At 48.5% G+C, this 24,815-nt stretch overlaps 1 protein-coding gene across 1 annotated transcript in view; it reads right to left on the bottom strand.

Moving 5' to 3' along the window:
• VANGL2 (VANGL planar cell polarity protein 2) overlaps nt 1-24,815 on the bottom strand; it is a 50,479-nt gene that overhangs the window by 6,339 nt on the left and 19,325 nt on the right. The window contains exons 3-7 of the mRNA XM_087943248.1: nt 13,534-13,798; nt 9,262-9,382; nt 7,657-8,264; nt 4,128-4,264; nt 824-959 (exon numbers count right to left, since the gene is read on the bottom strand). Of these exons, the coding sequence (XP_087799374.1) occupies nt 824-959; nt 4,128-4,264; nt 7,657-8,264; nt 9,262-9,382; nt 13,534-13,604 (1,073 nt within the window). The 5' untranslated portion in view covers nt 13,605-13,798. The remainder of the gene's footprint in view (nt 1-823; nt 960-4,127; nt 4,265-7,656; nt 8,265-9,261; nt 9,383-13,533; nt 13,799-24,815) is intronic.

The raw sequence follows: 24,815 nt of genomic DNA, 5'->3' as shown, positions 1-24,815 counted from the left end.
GGTTTTCCAAGTTTGATAAAAAGAGAATATTTGCAGCTTAGCTTTGAGGTTAAGCTCTGAGGTTGGTTGTTGTTGTTGTTGTTTTTTTGCAGACATTTCATTACCCAGTTAAGTAACATCATCAGTGCTAGAAGGGAGTGAGGCTTGTGAAGGGGGGGGGAGGCAGCATCCTTGGTGCTCTCTGAGCTTGGTGTTTTTTCTTGCAGACATTTCATTACCCAGTTAAGTAACATCATCAGTGCTAGAAGGGAGTGGGGCTTGGGAGGAGGAGGAGGAGGAGGGCTGTGGGATCCTTGGTGCTCTCTGAACTTGGTGTTTTTCTTGCAGGCCTTTCATGACCCAACTAGGTAACATCATCAGTGCTAGAAGGGAGAGGGGCTGGGGAGGGGGGAGGAGGAAGAGGTAACAGTGCTAGCAGCTACTAGTAGCTAGTTGGGTAAGGAAACGCCTGCAAGGAAATAACCCAGCTCAGGGATCCACCAAGGGCCCCCCGCAGTTTTCCAAATCAAATTCTAAAGCCGAAGCCAATTAACCCTTAAGGATCTCATTGGATAAGAGACAGGCATCAAATAAATCCCAGGAAGAAATAAAAGGGACACCTCCAAAAGCCAAATTGGGCCATTTCCTTGAAAGCGGAGCTGATCCGAGGGATTTTTCTGCCCAACCAACTCAAGAATCCACACGGCGACTACGGTTCAATTTGAGCCATCAAGAATCTTCCCACTGCGGGAACCTGAGCTGGGTTTTTTTTTTTTGGGTCAGCTGGCACACACACACACACACACACACACACACACACACAGGCCCTTTTGATGAGACCCACCTGGCTCGCCGCTTGCGCACCCGGCGCTCGTGTTCTGCTTCCTCGTAGTAGTACTCGTTGTGGCTGTTGTCCCGTCTGCGGGCGGCGGCTGCGATAACAGCCCGCGATTGGCTGGTTGAGTTGTTGGTTGTGTTCTCTGGAGGGAGGGAGGGAGAGGGAAGACCCATGGAGTTATTGAGGCGCCTCTCAAACCTCCTCAAAGCGGAGGATCATAAAACGCCATCAAGTCCAGCAGGGGGTTGGACTAGAACAGGGGTTGCCAACCGGTGGGCCGGGGACCACTGGGGGTCCGTGAGAAAATGTTGCTGCTCCGCAGAGAAATGTCCCCCTCCCAAAGCAATTAATCCAGGTTGTGCGGGAACACAAGGCTGCTCCACCCACATGGCCCACAGGAACACAGGGCTTGCGTCGCTTGCATTGCGAACATGAAGTAGTGAGGGGAGGGGGGAAAGGGCGGATGGGGGGGACTTGCCCCACTCACCCTATGTGCCTGGCCTGGCCACCGGGCTGCTTCTTTCCGCTTCTTTCTTCTTCTGCTTTTGGCTGCACGCAAGGAAAGCAGCCAAAGTCTTTCTTTCACTCCCCCAAACTCCGCCAGAAATGAGACTTTGGGACCCTGCAAGGCCTCCTGCCCCAAGAGGCTGCGCTAGCAAAGACTTGTTTCTGGTGGAGTTTGGGGGAGAGAAAGAAAGACTTCTGCTGCTTCTGCTGCTTTCCTTGCATGAAGCCAAAAGTCTCTCCCCACCCCGCCCCGAGACGGAGTGGATATGGTATCCTGCGATCCCAAATAAAGAACGATCGATTAGGAAAACGAGGTGGGGAATTTTCCTACAGACGTTTTTTTTTTAATTTTCCCAGGGTCTCTGGTCCGCGGGATTTAAAATTATGATTTATACTCATGATTTAAATGGGGGTAACGGCCGGAATTCTGACCGCATAATCTGGAAGGGGAGAGGGAGGACATGGCGGCTGGGGAATTCTGGGAGTTGAAGCACACACGTGTTCAAGCTACCAAGGTTGAGACCCCCTGATCTAAAGCAAACGGTCAACATTTGTACCAAGAAGAGACTGGGCTGCCACCTGAAATGGTGTAGGGTCTCCTGCTTGGGGGGGTTGGACTAGATGACCTACAAGGCCCCTTCCAACTCCGTTAATTTGTTATCTGTATCCATTGGGGAAATCAGCTGCCCATCTGATCTACCTTTTTTAAAAGAGAAGAATGCAGGCGCCATGGCTGCGCTGGCACCCTGGACTGGCATTCAGTGCTCGCAGGCATCAGCACAGCCTTCCCCCAACCTGGCATCCCCTAAATAAGCTGGGGGTCAGGATTCCGGCAGTTACCCCCCATTTAAATCCTGAGTCTCGAGCCAAACTTCCAAAACTAAACAGAATTTATTGGGAGTGAACATGTCCGGCACTGCCTGGGTGTAGCCGACTCTGAGACACATTGTTCCTTGTCACCCTTGATCCTGGTTTTCCCCTGCCCCTTGGGTGTATATCACGATTCATATTCTCCAATGGGACACCTCCGTAGCCCAGAATCATCAATCAGGCTCTCCAGTTAGAATTTTGCGAGGTAGAAACTTTGGACCACTAGAAACTATCTTTGAAAACATTTGTGGAATGCGCTTTCGGTTTCCAAGCCACTGCTGCCCTCTCTCCCTTTCTGTTGGCAACTCTAAAAAGACCAGAGGAATATTTTTATGAGGTGACATTGGGTTTGTCCCACCAGTAGCCGGGAACTCCGGAATTTGCATCGTAAGACATCTTAGAGCAAGGGGTCTCCAACCTTGGCAACTTTTATGCCTGGTGGACTTCAACTCCCAGTATTCCCCCAGCCAGCTGGGAGTTGAAGTCCGCCAAGCTTAAAGTGGCCAAGGTTGGACACCCCTTGCTCTAGAGGGTGCCAAGCTCCGGATGTCAGCAGAGTAACAGAGATGGAAGGGACTTTGGAGATCTTCTAGTCCAACCCCCTGCTCTATACCATTTCAGACAAACGGATGTCCGGTTTTTAAAGGCGCCTCCAATGACGGGAGCATCCAAATTCCACTGGTTAACCTATTCTTACTGTTAGGAAATTTCTCCATCGTTCTCATGTTGCTTCTCTCCTTGATTAGTTCCCCTCCGCTGCTTCTTGTCCTGCCTTCTGGTGCTTTGGAGAATAAGTAGACCCCCCCCTCTTCTGGGGGGGAGGGGGGACAGCCCCTCAAATATTGGAAGACTGCTCTCACGTCACCCCTAGTCCTTCTTTTCACCAGACCAGACATACCCAATTCCAGCAACCATTCTTCCTATGTTTTAGAATTGCAACGTTTTGTGTGTGTGTTACGGTGACCAAACCTGGATGCAGCATCGCAGGTATGGTCCTACCAAGGCCTTATAAAGAGGTTTAGTTTAGTTTAGTTTAGTTTAGTTTAGTTTAGTTTAGTTTAGTTTAGTTTAATAATTTAATTTAATTAAATTTAATTAAATTTAATTAATTTAATTTAATTTAATTAATTTAATTTAATTAATTTAATTTAATTATTTAATTTAATTATTTAATTTAATTTAATTTAATTTAATTTAATTTAATTTAATTATTTAATTTAATAATTTAATTTAATTTAATTTAATTTAATTTAATTTAATTTAATTTAATTTAATTTAATTTAATTTAGTTTAGTTTAGTTTAGTTTAACTTTTGCTTTATTGTCATTGCACCTCGTTACAACGAAATCAAACACCATCTTCAGTGCACATCATGGCCATGAAAACACAAACACAAACACACATCCTTCACATTCTATACAATTGAATGGAAAACCCGATATTGCATTCATATTGCACTCTACAGTAGAATTCAAACAAGCTCCTGCCCTGGGATAGAAGCTGTTTTCCAGCCTATTTGTCCTTGTTTTTATTATCCTGTACTGTTTGCCAGATGCCCAGGATGAGATGGATCTTTGAGGATGTTCTGAACTTTCTTATGGCAGCGGGAGCTATGAAGCTTTTCCAAAGAGGGGAGAGGGCAACCAATATTTTGGGCAATGACATTAACCCTCTGGAGCATCGTCCTATCTGCCCCTGTGCAATTGGCAAACCACACAGAGGTGCAGTAAGTTAAGATACTCTCTACGGTGCTAACGCTTCAGGTGATCTTGACACAGATCACGCTAACCTTGGTCCAAGAACCCAGCAATCAAGTTAGATCTCCACGAGTGCTGCCTCTTGAAAGCTAAGCTTGAGAGCCGGAGGAGAGAAGATTCTCGTCTGTGGACAGGGGATTGATCCCACGGGTTCGGAAGAGGCTGCCAACGCTTACCTTCCCCAAGCGAGTAGACCTTGAAACCAGACATTTTCTTAGACAGAACTGACTTGGGCAGGTTCAGCAGTGCCGGGTTGTAGACGGGGAAATCGTGGTAATAATTCTCCAGGATCCACACGGCGACTCTCTGGATGCTGCGGAGAAAGGAAGCGTTAGATCCAGCTTTAGTTGGACACAACACAGTAAGCGGATCGATCACCGAAGGATCCAGTTACACAACACAATACAGGCAATCCCTGGGTTACAAGCGTTCCCTTAGCGAACATTCGAAGTTATGCGATTAAGTGCTCCCTAGCGTTGGCAAACAAGTTCCGAAACTATGAATATTGCAGCACCAACAGCAGTTGTTTGCCCTTACGAACAACCGCAGAGGCTCTGCAACATTCGTCCTGCATGTTGTGTTGTGGTCCGCCAGGAGCCTTGCAGACAGCAGTGGAATCGGACAGTGGGGAAGAACGGGGACCAGTCCGGGAGTCTGGAGAGGACTCGGACGAGGGTCCTGCATCTGATGCAGAGATGAGGCCGGGACCATCTAGGAGGGGAGTGCAGCCTCTGGAGCCTGGCAGCAGTGAGGCAGAGGAACAAGGGGAGCCTGTTTCCAGTGCGCGTAGAGCTGCCAGAAGGCAAGAGCAGCTGAGACAAAAGGGACTTGGGAGTATGGCTGGGAGGTGACAGCCCCTTCCTTAAGGGATAAAGGACAGGCAAAGGTAGAGAAACCTTTGCAGGAAGCAAAGTCGTTCATTATGTTCGAATTAATCCTTGAAGCTCTGTGTGGACTTTGTACTTTGGTTGGTTTTTTACAGTTAATCTGGCACTTTAGCTGTTGGCAGCCATTCAAAGGAGAGACAGGTGGGTGCTTATCTCAAGGGACTGTTTGGGACTCATTATGGGCTGGGAATGAACAGAATGCCCAGCATTGAAATAACACAAGTTGTTTGGACTAAGCGTGTGCTTAATTACGGTCTCAGGAAGCCTTGGTCAGAACACGTTGCAGGCCGAAATGGAGCTTCTGAGGGCTAGATCCGGACTTCCAACGCTCCGTCGTGCCTCTGCAGGCCTTGCCTGGCACATTACTGGCTGAAATGGTGCCTCTGGGGGCCACATCCGGCCCTCCAATGCTCTATTCGGCCCTCCAAAGGTCTCCATTGGCCCGTTGCCAGCCAAAATGGATCCCCACCCCCCGGAAGCTCCATTTCGGCCTGCAACAGGTCAGGGGAGGCCCAGAGAAGCCCAAACGGAACTACAGAGGGGCGCACGCGATTGAGCGGCTGGAGAGGGGACTGCTTGCTAGAACAAGGTAACTGACCTGGCGCGGCAGGTTGTGAGGAAGGGCAATTGTGAGGAACATGAAGTATTTTAGTGGGTCAGGGAGGTCTTGGATGGTCTTAGGCAGGTGGTCTGTTCCATCAGAACCCACCCACCCCAGGTCTTCTCCACCCTGAAATACCTCTTGTGCACTTAACAAGCCCCACATTCGATTAGCAATTATAGCGAATGCATGGGGAAAAGGAGGGAGTGATCCCGTTCAAAGTACGAGATTCACTCCCACAAATCCTTGGGTTACAAACGGAACGGGCAGGCTCCGTTCCATACGTAACTCGAGGACTACCTGTAAGGCAGAATCTGGCTCATTTGCTTTCAGCGTGATCAGTTTAATGTCCCTTATTATGGCTCACAGCTGGACATGAGGGAGGCCACCAGCTTCTTCCACCAATCCAATGCAAATAATAACAACAATATAAATTCTGGATAGCAGACTTTATAACGCTGGAGACAACAGAAGAGAAAGGACCGGAGAAAACCACAAAATACAGGAAAACCTGCAAATACAGATAGTTCTCAGCTTACAACTGCAATTGACCCCAAAATGTATGCTGCTAAGTGAGAAATGTGTTCAGTGAGTCTCGCCCCATTTCATGACTTTTCTCGCCACCTTTGTTAAGCAGTATCAGTGCAGTTCTTAAAGGAATAAGCCGGTTCCTAAGTCCATCTGGCTTCCCCATCAACTTTCCTTGCCAGAAGGTCGCCAAAGGGGATCACATGACCAAGGGACACTGCAACCGTCATAAATGTGAGTCAGTTGCCAAATGTATCCGAATGTAAATCATGTGATGGTGGGGATGCTGCAACAGTCTGAAGTGTGTGGAAAGTGGCCATAAGTCCCTTTTTCTGGCGCTTTTGTAACTTGTCACTGAATCAGGCATGATATTCCCCTCAGAAAAAAAAATCGGGGCCCGCCAAAAGAGACCCCCACCGCACGCCAAGAAATCGCCCGCCGCTTTAACCAACCGCCGCGCGCGCCCGCCCGCCCCTCGCACCGCCCGCCGCTCGCCGCCCACCGCCCGCCGCACCCGCCCGCCCACTGCGCCCGCCCGCCCGCCCACCCCTCGCCCGACCGCCGCTCGCACCGACCGCCGCGTGCGCCCACCGCTCGCACCGACCGCCCCGCCCGCCGCTCACCCGGGCTCCACTCACACCACCCGGGCGATTCCAAAAAAAATCGGAATTCCGATTTTAATCGGAAAAATATCATGCCTGTGAATGAGCTGTGGTAAGCTGAGGACTACTTGTAGAAATAGAACGACTGTGGCAGAAGCAGGCAAAGATAATCGTAAGCATCTTGGGTTCCAATCCCCAAACACCTGGAGGACCGATTGAGCACCAACGGCACTGACAAAATCCCCATCGTTCAATTTGCAAAAAGCGGCTACTGTCATCCCCTCATCGGAGCCTGAATCTTGTGGAAGACGCCGAGCCCAAACGGGAGCCGACAAATTGAGGGGGCAGCTTCGTTTCCTTGGGAGGAAAATGGTGAGGAGCAGGCCCCGTTAGGCCAGAGCCTTTCAGGATTTGGGGCTACTTGTAGGAAGGGAGGCAGGATGACCAACCGAGGCTAAGTAGTGAACTTCAGAGACAGAGCTCAGGCAATGAGAAAGGACCGCCGCCTCCTGATCCGAGAGCACAAAGAGTGGAGAGAAGGTGAGAACAGCTCAGACTGAGCCAACTACTCGGGAGGAGAGCGCCCCACCCCTCTCCACAAGGCACACCTGGGGACTGAGACTTAAGGAGACGATGTGGGGAGGGGCATTTATCGGGAACGAACGCTGAATTCCTGGGGTGTTGAATGCCGACGTTTGAACTTTCCTGGATTCCTTGCATTCTTTCTGGATTTCTGGATTACTTGCCTGCCTCCTTTGCTTCCCGGATTCCTCGACCTGCCGTGCTGGAGTTCTTGCTGTGCAGCCGTGGTGCTCACAGCGTTGGGCTGGACTATTTGCAGCCAGAGGCTGCTTGACGGGTGTTTGTGTGTATATGTGTATCAACACTTTGCTCTGGGACTTGCCAGAAAAAAAAGTGGGAGCATTGGGGGAAATTTGGAGCAATAAAGGAACAGTTTGAACTGCCAGCTGCCTGGATTGCCTCTGTGCTGCGCCCTCGGGTCAATCCCAGCTTCCGTCAGCCGCCCCCGCCTGTCCCTGAACCGCACCGAAATGCCCCCAAGCCCCTGACCCTCCGCTGCCCTTACCTGAGGTGCCCCACGTTGTAGAAGCGGCTGGCCCCATCGGTGGAGCGCACCACCTTGAGGGTGAAGTGGGGCTGGAGCTGTCGCAGCTCCAGCAAGACCACGGCCAGGTAGTGGACAAAGAGCAGGGCGTCCACCAGCGAGACGGCGTACTGGACGATGCCCTGGTAGTTGGTGTCGCGGGAGTCCAGGATGCGGACGCCATAGAAGAGCCAGTAGGAGGCCACCAGGAGGAAGACCAGCACCATCAGGAGGGCGCGGAAGACGAAGATGCGGGGCAGGAAGGCCCTGGGGCGGCGGAAGAAGAGCGCCCAGCTGCCCAGCAGGAGGATGAGCAGCTTAAAGGCCACCGAGATGAAGAGGCCCTCGCAGGGGGTCCCGCAGGGGCTCAGCTGCTCCCCCCACAGCAGCTGGGGCAGCAGCATGAAGGCGATGGGGGTGAGGAAGGAGAGCAGGGCCAGGGCCCCCGCCAGCGAGACCCCCAGGTGGCGGGAGCAGTCCAGGTGGGCGCTGTCCTCCATGTCCTTCGTGATGCGCGTGATGTCATCGTGCGAAATGCTGTGCTCCGATGTGCCGGTCACCACGGTGGTCGTCTCACCCCAGTTGTCGTCCTGCCGGGACACCAAAAGGCCATTATGGGGGAGGGGGTCAAAGCGGGGAGACAACAGCAATCGGTGGGAAAAGAACTGGGGTCCCCTGGTCAGGAGAGGTGAACTCTGCGGGTGCAAAGGGTGTGTCTGTGGCACCAGGCCGGGACCCCAGCTGGACGGGCAGGAGCCCTTAAGCCTCCCCAGTCAGCCTCTCTCCCAGGAGATGATAGGGAGAGGGAGAGAAGAGATGGATGGATGGAGAAATGGGACGGGTGGATGGATGGATGGAGAAACTGGATGGATGGATGGAGAAATGGGACGGGTGGATGGAGAAATGGGACGGATGGATGGATGGATGGATGGATGGATGGATGGATGGATGGATGGATGGATGGATGGATAAATGGGACGGATGGATGGATAAATGGGACGGATGGATGGAGAAATTGGATGGATGGATAAATGGGATGGATGGATGGATAAATGGGACGGATGAATGGATGGATGGAGAAATGGGATGGATGGATGGATGGATGGATGGAGAAATTGGATGGATGGAGAAATGGGACAGATGAATGGATGGATGGATGGAGAAACTGGATGGATGGATGGATAAATGGGATGGGTGGATGGAGAAATTGGATGGATGGATAAATGGGACGGATGAATGGATGGATGGATGGAGAAACTGGATGGATGGATGGAGAAATTGGATGGATGGATGGAGAAATGGGACGGATGAATGGAGAAATTGGATGGATGGATGGATGAAGGGGATGGATGAATGGATGGAGAATTGGGATGGGTGGAGAAATGGGATGGATGAATGGATGGATGGAGAAATTGGATGGATGGATGGATAAAGGGGATGGATGGAGATACACCCGTGTAGGGAAGCCTCCCCAAACTCCACCAAGAGACCCCTCCATTTCATCCCTGGGGAGGCCCAAACCCTGCCCCCCCCCCAGGAGGCAAGAGCGAGGCTCCAAGCCGGCTCCAGGCCCATCTGCCCACTCACCCTTTCGTCCCCTCGGGTTGACTCGTTGTCCAGCAGGGGCTCTCCGGGGGCCTGGATGGTGACCGACTTGTCCCCACGGCTGCCATCTCGACTTTTGGAGCGATGCCGCTCTCGCCGGTCTCTGTGGGGCAAGAGAGGGGGTGGTCTTGAGAGTTAGGGGGATCTGGCTCAGGTCACAAGCACTGCAACACCCACCGTCTCCCTAACCAGCCGCTCCGTGGGGACGAGAAGGGGTAGGTCGTCCCCCCCCTCCTGCTGATGGTTGTGGAAGAGAGACAAAATTAAGGGTCCCGCACACAGGCAGGCCTCGACGTGCAACTTTGTTAGTGACTGTTCTAAGTTACAACATCGCTGAAGAACGATGTTGTGTAATTAAGTCCAAAAAAGGGACAAAAAACACACTCGTGGCTAGAGGAAATGATACAACAACGTATTGACTTAAAACCAGAAATATTCCTGTTTGGGGATCTTACCTGAAGCTTACAGTAAAGAAACTGTATGCTTAATTATTCAGGCGATAACTGCGGTGAGAATTGTATTTACTCAAAATTGGAAAAAGGAGCTGCAAAGAATGTGATTAGGAAAATATTAGAATGTGCAGAATTGCAATTGCAATTTAAGAGGGAGAGCAAATGGAATATTATAAGGTATGGGAACTATTCTATCGACGGTTAGAGAGAAAATATGAGAGCCAGATATAATTAATGGATGAGTTAAGAAGGACAATAGATATTTTTCACCGATAAGGCATAAATAAGCTAAGATGAAAGATAAAGAGATGTGATATTAAGTGCAATAAGTATAATAAGATAAGTCTAGAGAATAAAACTATGTAATGAATAGGATTGTAAACATTAACTGCATTGCACGAAATATTTATAACCAGAAAACACGCCGTCAAATTGGAAGAAGATAATAAAAATAATTTGTAATAAAAATAAAATAAAAAATTATTGGGGGGGGAGAGAATGATGTTGTAACTTTGAACTTTTCACAGATAATGACTTTTGCAACCTCCCCACAGTCACATGATCCAAATTCGGTCACTTGGCAGTGGACTCGTATTTATGACGGATGCAGCGTGACCATGCGATCCCCTTTTGCAACCTTTGGACAAGCAAAGTCAACAGGGGGAGCCGGATTTACTTAACAACCGTGTTATTAACTTAACAGCTGCCAATGAGTCGCTTAACAACTGTTTCTCCCCTCCCCCCAAAAAAGGTTGTAAAATGGGGCAGAACTCACTTAGCAAGTGTCTGGCTTAGCAACAGAAATTTAGGGGGCTCAATTGTGGTCGTAAATCGAGGGCTACGTGTTGTCCTATTTTACAGCCTCTGCCGCAGTTTTTTTCTCCTTTCCACCACCCAAAATTATCCACAAGCACAGGGGTGGCTTTGAGGGTCTTAAAAGGGAAGGGGGAAGGCTTCAGGTATCCCTTGCATGGAGTCATAGACCAAAGAATTTGAATCCAGGACAGCCAGGATTAAAAATCACACTAAACCAGAGGTCGCAAACCTTTTGGACCTCAGGGACTACCAAAGTCATAATTTTAAATCCTGCAGACCAGAGACCCTGGGAAAATCCACCAAAAAATCTGCAGGAAAATCCCCCACCCCGTTTACCTACCGATTGATCATTCTTTATTTGGGATCGCAGGATACCGTCTCCAGCTCCGTTCTCAGGGGGAGAGAGACTTTTGGCTTCATGCAAGGAAAGCAGCAGAAGCCGCAGAAATCTTTCTTTCTCTCCCCAAAACTCTGCCAGAAATGAGTCTTTGCCGGCGCAGCCTCTTGGAGCAGGGAGGCCTTGCAGGGTCCCAAAGACTCATTTCTGGCGGAGTTTGGGGGAGAGAAAGAAAGACTTCTGCTGCTTTCCATGCATGCAGCCAAAAGCAGAAGAAAGAAGCGGAGAGAAGCAGCCCGGTGGCCAGGCTAGGCGCCTGGGGTGAGTGGGGCAAGTTTACCCCCTGTGCCCTTCCCCCCTCTCCTCACTACTTCGTGTTGTTCACAATGCAAGTGACGCAATCCTTGTGTTCCCGTGGGCCATGTGGGTGGAGCAGCCTTGTGTTCCCACACAGCCTGGATTAATCGCTTTGGGGTGGACATTTCTCCGCGGACCACCAAAATTTTCTCTTGGACCACCAGTGGTCCTTGGCCCACTGGTTAGTGACCACTGCACTAAACCTCAGGGGTCACCAAAATTTAGAGCCATGGAACTGGCAGTCAATCGGTCAAGCTTCACACCAGATCCAGCCATAAATCACAGGTCCATAAATCAGCCATCTGAAGGTCCCAAATATAATGCCACTTGACTGGAATCATTATTGCAACAGACAAGAACGCAGCCTCCAGTGCCGCCACCAGTTGTCCAGCGCAGCACACAAAGAACTCACAAACCTTTATACAAGTCTATGCTCTGCAGCCTCGTTTCTCAAATCTCAGCAACTTTTTAAGATGTTCAAGAACTTAAAATATGGACCGGCAGGCAGGGGAATTCTGGGGACTGGAATTATTTTAAAGTTGTGGAGATTGCAAAACACGCCTCTAAAGGTTCAATTTTGGACCTCTTCCCTTTTACTCCCCCCAAATTAACTGATCCTAGGAGGGTCTCCTGGTGACCTGCAGGAAATGGGAAAATTAAGTTATGCTGTCCCTTTGCAAAAAAGCCCCCAAATCCAGACTGCAGCGTTCCAGTCCATCACTAGGTGGCAGCACAGACTTCCAGTTCTCTGGCATCCAAAATTTCGGACCCAGATACCTGTGACTGCTGCTTGCCTTCCTAGAGTTAGCAAACGATTTACCCATAAAAGAAAATATTTGCAGCTCAGGGTGGAAACAGGAAGTCTTGGGTGCTCCCTGAGGTTGGCTGTTTTCTTGCAGACGTTTCATCACGGCCCAACCAGGTAACATCACTGGCTAGCCCTGATGACGGGCCATGAAATGTCTGCAAGGAAACCACCAAGCACAGAGACCGCAAAGGAGCGAACAATATTTCAATGAATAAAAGAATACCAGCGTTGGGAGGGATCTTGGAGGTCTATACTCTCCTGGACAAAGGGCTGTCCACTCTTTCCTGGAAAACCTCCAGTGATGGAGCACCCACAATTGAGAGGAAAGCTGATCTCTCTCTCTCTCCCTCCCCCCCTCCTCTCTCTCTCTCTCTTCCTCTCTCTTCCTCCCTCTCTCTCCTCTCTCTCTCTCTTTCTTCCTCCCTCTCTCTCTCTTCCTCTCTCTCTCATCTTCCTCTCTCTCTTCTCCCTCTCTTCCTCTCTCTCTCTCTCCCCTCTTCCTCTCTTCCTCCCTCCCTCTTCCTCCCTCTCTCTCCTCTCTCTCTCTTCTTCTCTCTCTCTCTCTCTTCTCTCCTCTCTCTCTCCCCACCCACCTATCTATCTACCTACCTATCTCAATGTATCATTCATCTAATAGAAGCACAGTGCAGAAGGGACCTTAGAGGTCTTCTAGTCCAACCCCCTGCTCAAGCAGAAGACCCGATACCATTTCAGACATGTGCCAGGTCCAGTCTCTTCTTAAAAATCTCCAGTGATAGAACACCCACAACTTCTGAAGGCAACTGTTCAACTGGGAATAGAATAGAATAGACTAGAATAGAATAGAATAGAATAGAATAGAATAGAATAGAAAAAACAGAAAAGAACAGAACAGAAAAGAACAGAATAGAAAAAGAATAGAGAAAGAATAGATAATATAGAATAGAATAGGATAATATAGGAATAGAATAGAATAGAATAATATAGAATAGAATAGAATAGAATAGAATAGAATAGAATAGAATAGAATAGAATAGAATAGAATAGAATAGAATAGAATAGAATAAACAGAAAAGAACAGAACAGAAAAAGAATAGAAAAAGAATAGAGAATAGAGAATAGGATAATATAGGAATAGAATAGGATAATATAGGAATAGAATAGAATAGAATAGAATAGAATAGAATAGAATAGAATAGAATAGAATAGAATAAACAGAGCTGTAAGAGGGACCTTGGAGGTCTTCTAGTCCAACCCTCTGCTCAAGCAGGAGACCCTGCGCCCTTCCGGATAGGTACCCGTGTCCAGTCTCTTCTTAAAAACCTCCAGTGATGGAGCACCCTCGACTTCTGAAGGCAAGGCACCCCCCACTGATATCAAGTTCCTTTCCTGTCCACCTTTTGTCCCTTGACGAACCTCTGCCAAAGTTCTCCAGATCTTTCCAGGACTGTCCCCAGGGCACCTCCTCCACCTGCCCCCAAACTTGGCCCGTCTGGCCAGCTCACCTGGGCTTCCTGGAGCTGCGCGAGTGCCCCGATTTGTAGGAGTACCCCGAATATTGTGATTCGTTGTCCATGTTGTCTGAGCGCCGAGCCTTGTAGCGATCCACGTTGATGGGCTTGGACCCTGGGACAGCCACCAAGGCGGCCGCGGCCTCCTTCAGAGTGGGCTTCTTGAGGCCGAGGGGCACCTTCAGAAAGTCAACTTTCACCTTGAAGGACTCTATTTTGATCGGCTGGCTGGGCACACGCTAGAAGAAAAGAGGCGCACCTGTACGGGAGGAAAGCAGGACAGGTTAGTGCCTCTCATCCTATCCAGCGAAGAGTCCAGAGGACAACTTAAGAGGAGGAAAAGCTGATGGCGAACCTATGGCACGCGTGTCACAGGTAGCATTGCAGAGCCATTTGTGCCGGGGCACTCGAACTGCAGCCAAACTTACCTCACTGAGCATGCGTGGCCCTCACAGCTGATTTTCGTGCGGTTTGAGGCCTTTTTCGGTCTCCCAAAGGCTTGAGGAAGGCTTCTGCAGGCTTCTGCAAGCTTTGCAGGCCGAAAACTAGGCCCGTTTCATCACTTCCCGTTTTCCCGAAAATACCGGAAGTGACGAAACGGGCCTAGTTTTCAACCTGCAAAGCCTTCCTCAAGCCTCTTGGAGGCTGAAAAAGGCCCCCCAAAAGCCGAAAATCAGCTGTGAGGCGCATGCATGTAAGGGGGCGGCGGCGGGGTGTGTGTGGATGGTGGCACACGAACGCACAATTTTTGGCACAGGAGTCCAAAAAGGTTAGCCACCACTGGATTAGGAGGTAACGTTTGGTTTGAGGTTGCCAGTAGACCAGGGCTCTCCAACCTTGGCAACTTTATGACTGGCGGACTTCAATTCCCAGAATCCCTCAGCCAGCCAGACAGTTTGGAGAGCCCAGATTTGCTGGCTGAGGAAATTCTGGGAGTTGAACTCCACAAATATATAAAGTTGCCAAGGTTGGAGAGCCCTGGAGTAGAACATCTGCAGCTCAAGAAAGGGGAAGCTGCAGCCTTCTGCCCTGAGAAACTAGCTTTCTGCACGCAGGGATTTCTAATGCACGTTTGGTGCACATAATAACTTCACACGTCCTGGAGAATACAGGTAGTTAGAAATAGAGGTACAGATTAAGAGTTGAAAGGGACCTAGTAGGTCATCTAGTCCAACCCCCTGCCCAAGCACAACACCCTACACCATTTTTGATAGAGGGCAGTCCAGTCTGTTCCTGAAAGCTTCCAGCGATGAAGCTCCCACCACCTCTGAAGGCAACTTCTGTTCCACTGGGGGGTGCGAGTCCCCATTTGCGGCTTTCTCAGCTGGCTTCCAACAAGCAACATCAATGCGGAGTCAGATTCATTTAACGACGGTGTGATTCACTTAACAGCTGCAGTGATTTGCTTAGCAAGCAGGGCCAAAAGGTCGTAAAACCAGGCTGAACCACCCCTTCACATAACAACAGAAGTGCTGGCCTCAAACGTGGTGATAGATCGAGGGCTACCTTAGCTGCGTGATGCTGTTTCGTTCCTCCAAAAGCTCTCCCCTGTCAATTCCAGGTGGCCTTTCCTAACCCCACACCTGCTTTTCCAAAGGAAAAAGGGGTTGATTTCCCCAGAATTTCCCTCTTCCAAGGACTCCCGCAGCTCCCTAGACACAGAAGACCTGTCTGTAGGAATACTCAAATCATCCAGGTCATGGTTGTCCCAAAGGGGCTTTTTCCAAAAGGCAGATGGACTCTTCTTTTTTTTTTTTGTTTTCCCTTGAAAAATGTTCCGCTTCTCCCGTTCTTTTTCTTCCTCAGCTTCACTTCAGAATTGAAGAAGCTTCTCGGATGAGAAGCAAAATGTTCTTCCTTCCTTCCTTCCTTCCTTCCCTCTTTCTTTCTCTCTCTCTCTCTTCCTTCCTTCCTCTCCCTCTTCTTCCTTCCTTCCTTCCTTCCTTCCCTCCCTCCCTCTTTCTTTCTTTCTTTCTTTCCTTTCCTTCTTCCTTCTTTCCTCCCTCCCTCCCTCTCTTTCTTCTTTCTTCTTTCTTTCTTTCTTTCTTTCTTCCTTCCTTCTTTCTTCTTCTTCTTCTTCTTTCTTCCTTCCTTCCTTCCTTCCTTCCTTCCTTCCTTCCTAATTTTTAATTTTTTCATCAAACAAAAAAAAAAATCCAATGTCTACATAAATAGTGTGTCATCTGGGTAGTTAATTGTAAGAAATAATAATCATAATAGTTAACAATAATACACATAAACATTAATAACTCCACGCCAACACAGAAAGCTCAAACTGCCCAAGGAGAACTGCTGATCCAGTTCTACAGAGGAATTATTGAGTCTGTCATCTGCACCTCTGTAACTGTCTGGTTTGGTTCTGCAACCCAACAGGACAAACACAGACTTCAGAGGGTAATTAGGGCTGCAGAAAAAATTATTACTATCAACCTGCCTTTCATGGAGGACCTGTATGTTGCACGAGTCAAAAAGAGGGCTGGGAAAATATTTACAGACTCCCTCACATCCTGGACATAAACTGTTTCAACTCCTTCCCTCAAAACGACACTGTAGAGCCCTGCACAGCAGAACAACTAGACACAAAAACAGTTTTTTCCCAAACGCCATCACTCTGCTAAACAAATCATTCCCTCCACACTGTCCAACTATTTACAAAGTCTGCACTACAATTACTGTTAATCTTCTCATCACTCCTTATCACCCATCCCCTCCCACTTGTGACTGGATGACTGTAACTTTGTTGCTTGTATCCTAACGATTTATATTGGCTGTTTCCTAGTATGATTTGATTGTTGATTGTACCCTATGACTATCATTAAGTGATGATTATTCTTGACTCTTGACGGATGTCTCTTTTCTTTTATGTACACTGAGAGTATTTGCACCAAGACAAATTCCTTGTGTGTCCAATCACACTTGGCCAATAAGGAATTCTATTCTATTCTCTTCTCTTCTGTTCTATTCTATCCATTTCTGCACATTCTAATATTTTTTTTATTACATTTTCCTCTGAAGGGATCTCTTCTGTTTTTCCACTGTTGTGCAAACACAATTTTAACTGCTGTTAACACATGTAAATTTAAAAAAGTATTCCCTTTATTGTATTTCCTCTGGCAAGACACCCAGCGAGAATATTTCTGGCTTTAGATCTAGGTGCTGCTTTACCGATTTTTCCAACCATGTATGTATTTTTGTCCAATTTTTTTATTTTTGATTTTTTTGCTTTTGGGCATGTCCACCGCATACGATAATACGAACCAGGAGGCTGGCTGCACTTCCAATATATAGCAGACGTGTCTTTAAACATCTTTGCCAATCTTGCCGGCGGAAAGTGCCAAAGAAGCTAAACATTTTCAAGTGGGGAAAAAAAACCCAAGGAATTACGGCTGCCTTTTTGGAAAAGCCCATTTCAGACAGCTTTGGAGGACAATTAAGCACCTTTTGAACATCTCCGCCTGTTTGGTGCAGTGAAAAACTGAATTCCTTCAGGGAATGGAGAACTTCTCCAGCAGGTTTCCAGGGCAGGGATCCAGAACACCACGTGGTTGTCTTCACTGGGATCAAGGAGAGATATTCACATGAACCCCCTTGGCTGCCTGGTCACATGTATGCGGTAAAATTTAGTATTTATAAATATGGGAGTGCAAAGACTTTCACACTCCACCCAGGAGAATTTCACCCAAACCCTCTTCTTTTCACAACTAATTTCTGAATTCACTTCTCCAATTGTTCAATTAACTTCTTTTAACGGCCCCATCATCCCCTTGCAGAGTAGAGTCCAGGCAACTGAATGGAGCTAGCAGAGTGTTTTAAGGGCCGGATGCCCTTCCTGTCACCAATGTGGAGTTTTGTTCAGCAGATATACTCAGTGTGCCCAGGGAGAGAAATATCTGCCTCTAACCTAGGATCGAACTCACAGCCTCCTGATTTTGAGTCGAGAGCTCCAATTGTCCAATGTGGGAATCTTAATTCCAAAACAAAATAACAACAGAATTAAGGGACCTTGGAGGTCTTCTAATCCAACCCCTGCTCAAGCAAGAGACCCTAGATTGCTGTTATAACAATACTGTTTCCCTGAAAATACGACCTACCCTGAAAGTAAGTCCTAGCCTGATTTTTACACGTGCGCCCAATATAAGCCCTACCTCCCAAAATAAGCCCTAATTAAGATCCCGCCCACTCCGAAGTGCACAGGTAAAAAATAAGCTAGGGTGGAGATGGACAAGTGTAGCCAGGCCTCACACACCCCAACACCTGCCTTGCCGGCCCATTTTTTTCTGCAGCCAGCAAGGCTGGCAAGACTCCCTTGAAGGCCTCTGGAGCTGGATAACAAAGTTTTGGATCGATCCAGAGCTCTGTTACCGGCTGCAGAGGCCTTCAGAAAAGCCTTGCTGGACAAGAAGTAGTAGTTCCTGAAGGCCTCTGACAGCTAAAAGAAAGCCAGGGGCAAATGCACACAGGTGAGATTAGTCAGTGGAAGAACTTCACCCCAAAAATAAGACCTGGTGCCTTTTTGGGTAGCAAAAAAAAAATTAGTAAGACAGGGCCTTATTTTGGGGGGAACACAGTAGCCACAGCACTACATATTAAGGCATATTACATATTAAACAAATTCCCTGCACGCTTTCATTCTTGTTTATCCTAGCAGAGAAGTTACACTCTGGTTCAAACATGAGCATAGACTCAGGGCAAGTGTTGTCCAGCCACAAGGACCAACCGGCCACCTTCCCGGTGGAAGAGAGGACCTGCCTTGGTGGTGGAAGAGGACAAGGAGGGGACCAAGCAAGAGGCAGAAAACATCCTGGCCAGGATTTGGCTAGGAGAAAGTTCTGGGTGCCAAAATTTCACCCAGAACTCCACGCACACATCCCCACTCCTTGGAGATCTCTCCAGGGAGAGAACCACTAAGCATAGCTGACGTGCTCCTGAAGGATCTCCTCTCCTCCATGTTCAGTGCCTGAGAGCAAGAGAGGGAGAAGCCAACTGGGGAGATGGTTCCCCTCCTGCTCCTCTTCATGCAAGGCTGGAGCTCACTCTGCTTCAGGGCGCCAGGAGTCTGTCAGAACAAGTTGGACACAACCGCTCCGGAAAGAAGCTGACATGGCAAAACGCTCCAATCCTTCCCCCCAAGGGAAAGTCCCAGATCCGGTTCTCCTGGGGGGGAGAAGGGGAAGAGGTTGAGGGGCAGGGCAAATTCTTGGCACCACCAAGTCCCGGGCGAAGGTGCCTTCGAGACTGCCAAGGGGAGATCCAGCAGGGTCCCCCCTCCATTTCTCCTCCATTAAAGCACTGTCTAGATACGGCGCTTGGGAGATTTCAGCGCCTTCTTGACGAAAGGAACAAACCTACTTTAATAAGGACAAAGGAGAGGTCCAAGAATGCAGGCCAGGAGGGACAAGGCGGAATGAAAGACTGTTTCGGCATTCGGGGCCACATTTTTGCAGAGTAAATAGGAACTAAGTCCCCAGCATGGTGAGATTCAACGTTTTTACTCCCGGTTCTGTGGGCATGGCAGGGGAAGGATACTGCAAAATCTCCAGTCAGAGGCGGTATTTGCCGGTTCTCCAAACTACTCAAAATTTCCGCTACAGGTTCTCCAGAACTGGTCAGAACCGGAATACCCACCTCTGGTCCCAAAACTTGGCAGCTTTTAAGACTTGTGGACTTTCAACTCCCAGAATTCTCCAGCCAGCAAAGCTTTGCTGGCTTGGAGAATTCTGGGAGTTAAAAGTCCACAAGTTCCACTATGTTCCACTATGCATGCGCACACACGCCTCCCACCAGCCAGCCGATTCTCGGGTATCTGCCGTGCATGCATGCGGGAGACACGTGTGCGGGGGGAGTTGTGCGTGCATGCGCAGGGGAGCGAGGGAGCATGGGGGGGTTGCACATGCATTGCATTATGGGTGCAGACACCCGTGCATGTGCAATTTCGGCACATGGCGGTGAAGTTAGTCATCCCTGTCCTTTTTTTTTGTTTAGTAAAATTTTATTTCAGTTTTCCACATTTTAAAAACATCTCTTTTTAGTGAACAGCATGATTCCAGGTTTACATACAAATATGACCATAATTACCCCTTCATCTTTCGCATTCAACTTCATATTTTACCAATACTTTACCTATTTTCTATCATTACATTTTTCCCAAATACTTTTCTCCTATTTAAATCACAAATAACTCTCATATCTTCATAATCCTTGTACTTTAGTACTTTTATCTGTCAGTTTTGCAATTTCGTCGTATATTCTTATTTCATAATTCAAACATATCAAAAGAATCCCCCCTCAATCACTGTCCTAATGTTTGGCCAATGTTCCATGAACGGCAAGGCACTGAAGGCGAGAAGCCGCAATGAAATCAAAATAGGAGCAAAAGGATGCCAGGCACGGATAACGTGGACAAGGAGATGTTCTACCCCTCCTTCCCCAAATACTAGGCACCAGGGCCTTCCTCCCCCCCAACTCAGGGGTCCAACTCTGAGTGTTGAATCCACAAGGTTGGAGACCCCCGATGACCCGACAGAACTGCCTCCTGGAACAATCAGAGCAGGCAAAAGGAACATTTTTTGGGACAGCGTTGTAAATTCTGCTTGGAATCTGCTCCCAGGCGTGACGTTGGCCACCAACTTGGCTGGTTTCAAAAAAGGGTGGAATCCCCTGTTATTAAGCTATTAGTCTCGATGGTGCTGCTGCACCTGCCTCCGAAGGCGCCTGCTGGAGATCTAGCAGGCTTCCTGGTGCAGCTGGATGGCCCAGGGGTCCCATCCAGCAGGGCATGGCATATACAATCATGGAACCCTAGCGCTGGAAGATAAACTTGGAGGTCTTCTAGTCTAGCTCCATAGCCACGATCATAGAATCACAGGTCTAGAAGGGACCTTGGACGTCTTCTAGTCCAGCTCCATAGCCAAGATCATAGAACCCTAGGGCTGGAAGGGACCTTGGAGAGCTTCTAGTAACCCCCTGCCCAAGATTGTAGAATAGGCTAGAAGGGCTTTGGAGGCCTTCTAGTCCATTGCCTTGCCCAAGATCATAGAACCACAGAACAACAGGGATGGAGGGACCTTGTAGGTCTTCATAACTGCAACCGGAAGAAGCTACACCCCCCTCCCCCAATATCACAGAATCATAATGTCAGGCTGGAAGGGACACTGGAGGTCTTCTAGACTAGCTTCACAGCCAAGGTGATAGACTCACCGGACTGGAAGGGACTATGGAGATCTTCTATTAACCCACTGCCCAAGATCATAGAATCAAAAGGCTAGAAGGGACTTTGGAGGCCTTCTTGCCCAAGATCATAAAATCACAGAATCAAAAGGCTGGAAGAGACATTACAGGTTTTCTAGTAAGCCCCAAGGTCACACAGTCATAGAATCCTAGGGCTGGAAGGGACCTTGGAGGTCTCCTAGTCCAACCCCTGCCCCAGATGGGATCTCCTTGCCTGCGGGCTTTAGAGAGACAGTGAAAGAAGGACATCACACGGTGCTTTGCAAACTGCACCGCTTAGCCACGGAAGTTCTGGTCCGTATTAAAAGTCGTACGGCGAGGATCGCCTGGATTTATGAAACCGTCCTAGAGACAGGCCGCCACGCTACGCCAAGTGGGTCATGCAGTCAACCTGTCATCACAGGGCAGGTGGCAGCTCTGCCAGCCATGCAGGGATGGCACCCAGCTGCTGCTTATATTAAAGTCGTATGGCGAGGATCGCCTGGATTTATGAAACCGTCCCTTAACATCTGCCAGGCTCCAGGACTTCCAAGCACAGGTGTCTACCTGGGCAAGGTGGGAACAGCTCAGCCTCCTCTCCTCCTTCCACCTGCAGGCCACCTTCCCTGCATCCACCTGGTTTTTGGAGCTCTCTGAAACTCTACAGCCGTCTCCCCACCACACCCTGCAGCGCGAGGACAATTTCACAGCCCTCCCCTGTGGCCACCAGTGCGAAAACGATTTCAGTGCTTTGCACATGGCCCAGAAGGGACGGCCATTCTGGAAGGTGGGACATCAAAGATGTTGAACCTCTGGCTTGGATAGCAGCCCAAATCGGCTTTGCAGGGTTGAAGCCCCACACCTTCACACAACCCAAGAAACCGCACAATTAAGCCAACAGGACGAAGCCACAAGACTACCAAGGATAGTTTAGAAGCAAGGCAGGGACAGATGAGGGCTTTTTTTCGAGCCGGCTGGGGAATTCTGGGAATTGAAGTCCACCCAATCTTAAAGTGACCACGGCTGAGAGAAAAGTGTCCTAGACTTTGGTTCGGATGAGTGACCAGCCTTCCTTACCCCAAAAGTCTGACTCCACTGGTCAAATCACAACGTTAATATGCTGGCTTTATTCACCCCAACCATTTAAATGCCAATTATTGTCCATCACCCGTTTCTTTCCCCAAACCCAGAGTTCCCCGGCCTTTCCCCTTCCCCACTTTGCAAGAAAGACACGAAGCTCCGTTGAATGCTCCTCTTCAAAGAAAGGGCAAGGTTTGTGAAATGATAAAACACCGATTGCGTCAGATATTTCTCTCTCCTCTCTCTTTTCTCTCTGTCTCTCTCTGTCTGTAGTCTGGTTCTCTCTCTGTGTGTCTGTCTTTTTCTCTCTTTTCTATCTCTTTCTCTCTCTCCTCCCCCTCTCTTCTCTTTCGCTCTCTCTCTCCCTCTTTCTCTTTCCCTCTCCTCTTTCCTCTTCTCTTTCTCTCTCTCTCTCTCTTTCTCTTTCCCTCTCCTCTCTTCTTTCTCTCTCTCTTCCCTCTCCTCTCTTTCCTCTTTCTCTTCTCTCTTCTCTTTCCCTCTCCTCTCTTTCCTCTCCTCTCTTTCCTCTTTATCCTCTTCTCTCCTCTTTCACTCTCTCTCCCTCTTTCTCTTTCCCTCTCCTCTTTCCTCTTTCTTTCCTCTTCTCTTTCACTCTCTCTCTCTCTCTCCCTTTCTTTCCCTCTCCTCTTTCTCCTCTTCTCTCTTCTCTTTCACTCTCTCTCTCCCTCTTTCTTTCCCTCTCCTCTCTTCTTTCTCTCTCTCTCTCTCTCTCTTTCTCTTTCCCTCTCCCCTTTCCTCTTTCTCCTCTTCTCTCTTCTCTTTCACTCTCTCTCTCCCTTTCTCTTTCCCTCTCCTCTCTTTCCTCTCCTCTCTTTCTCCTCTTCTCTCCTCTTTCACTCTCTCTCTCTCTCCCTCTTTCTCTTTCCCTCTCCTCTCTTTCCTCTTCTCTCCTCTTTCACTCTCTCTCTCTCTCTCCTCTCTTTCTCTTCTCTTTCTCTCTCCCTCCCTCCCTCTCCCTCTTTCTCTCTCTGCCATTCCATTTCCAGAGAACAAGAAAGCTTCCTTGGAAGAGCTTTACGAAAGACTGGCGACCGGGAAGGGGTCTTGAATGAAAGGCAGCCAAGTGTCCTCAATGTGCAATCAACCTTGAGGCTCAGATCATGGAGAGGAACATGTCCCATAGATGTCTTTCCAAAAGGCAACTAGACATTTCTTGGCGTTTTTTTTTTTTTCTCTGAAAATGCTTCACACACACACAAAAAAAAAGTTAGAAAAGCTTCTTGGATGACAAGTGAAATGTTTTCAAGGGGGGGAAAAAAAACAGAAAACTCCAGTTCCCTTCTTGAAAAAGCACCTTTGCGACAACCGTGACCTGGATGGTTGAGAATATCCACAAAGATGACCATGCTTGTGTTGAGTTGAAGGCCAGCTAGCAAGGGGAGAAATTGGCTTGGCAGTGAAGCTGTGGTGTGACGTGCAGGAGGCCCTCATACCACAGCTTTACACCCAGGAAAAGACCATGAATGGCATAGGGCAAGGGTCTTCATAGTTGGCAAGTTTAAGACTTGTGGACTTCCACTCCCAGAATTCCTGAGCCAACATGACTGGAGGAGGAGGAATTCTGGGAGTGGAAGTCCACAAGTCTTAAAGCTTTCCAGTTTGAAGACCCCCGATCTATCACCTCTCACTCTCTCCCTCTCTCCATACTTACCTATTTACCTATCTAGCTATCATCTATCTATCCATCTACCTACCTACCTACCTACCTATCATCTATCTATCATCTTTCGCAAGGGTCTTCAAACTTGGCAAGTTTAAAACTTGTGGACTTCTACTCCCAGAATTCCTGAGCCAACATGACTGGAGGAGGAGGAATTCTGGGAGTTGAAGTCCACAAGTCTTAAAGCTTTCCAGTTTGAAGACCCCCGATCTATCACCTCTCACTCTCTCCCCCCGTATCTACCTATTTACCTATCTAGCTATCATCTATCTATCCATCTACCTACCTACCTATCTACCTACCTATCATCTATCTATCATCTTTCGCAAGAGTCTTCAAACTTGGCAAGTTTAAGACTGGTGAACTTCAACTCCCAGAATTCCTGAGCTAACATGACTGGAGGAGGAGGAATTCTGGGAGTTGAAGTCCACAAGTCTTAAAGCTGTCAGGTTGGAAGACCCCGGTTCCAAGGCACTGCAAGCAATTCCACCATTCTGAACCTCCTCTGTTCAAGAGGACCGCAGGTCTGCTAAAATTGAAATTAATCTGTTGTCTGAGTCAGCCATTTCTCACCCTTGCTGCTTGAAGAGGGATGGACCTCAATGCCCAGAATTCCATGCTGGCTGGGAAATTCTGGGAGTTGAAGTCCACCCTTCAAAGTGACCATAGTCCGCTCTAAATCATCCAGAGATTCGGAAGTCCTCAACGCTCAGTCTATTTTGGAGCCTGAACTTGGTGGGAAAAGTGAGAGATCTGTTCGAATCTCCAGCCACACTTGCAGCAGAGAGAAAGGCAACGGGGTAAATCTAACAGAGGAAAGATATAAAGTGTTCGGGCCGTTCAAAGGTCTCGGTGGCCAGAGACATATTCTCCATCTTGGTTGAAGCTCTCGTGGACCATCCCTGTCCACTGATGTGCAGGCTACCAAGAATATCTGATCTTCTCCATCTGGACCTCTCCTGGAGAAACCAGAGGCGAAACCTGGCCAAAACCCTCAACTACCACCTGCTCCAAAATGGTCTGGTTACCCAGAGATACGACAATAACGATTAAGGTGCTGGTCCTGAATTTTTGAAGCCTCTTCCTGCTCACCCCAAATTGACGCTCCCTGGCATCAAATATACAACATAGAACAACAGAGTTGGAAGGGGCCTTCGAGGTCTTCTAGTCCAACCGCTTGCTCCAGCAGGAAATCATCCTAGACCAGGGGTCTCCAACCTTGGCAACTTTAAGACTTGTGGACTTTTTTAACTCCCAGGGAGTTGAAGTCCACAAGTATTCTGCCCCAAGCCTTGTTCAAATCAAACAA

This window comes from Notechis scutatus, chromosome 14, assembly GCF_049901735.1.
Source record: "Notechis scutatus isolate UNSWTSFEM ecotype Mainland chromosome 14, rNotScu1.2, whole genome shotgun sequence".
Taxonomy (NCBI): Eukaryota; Metazoa; Chordata; class Lepidosauria; order Squamata; family Elapidae; genus Notechis; species Notechis scutatus.
Note: the sequence above shows the minus strand (reverse complement) of the source record. Positions and strands in the feature narration are given on the sequence as shown.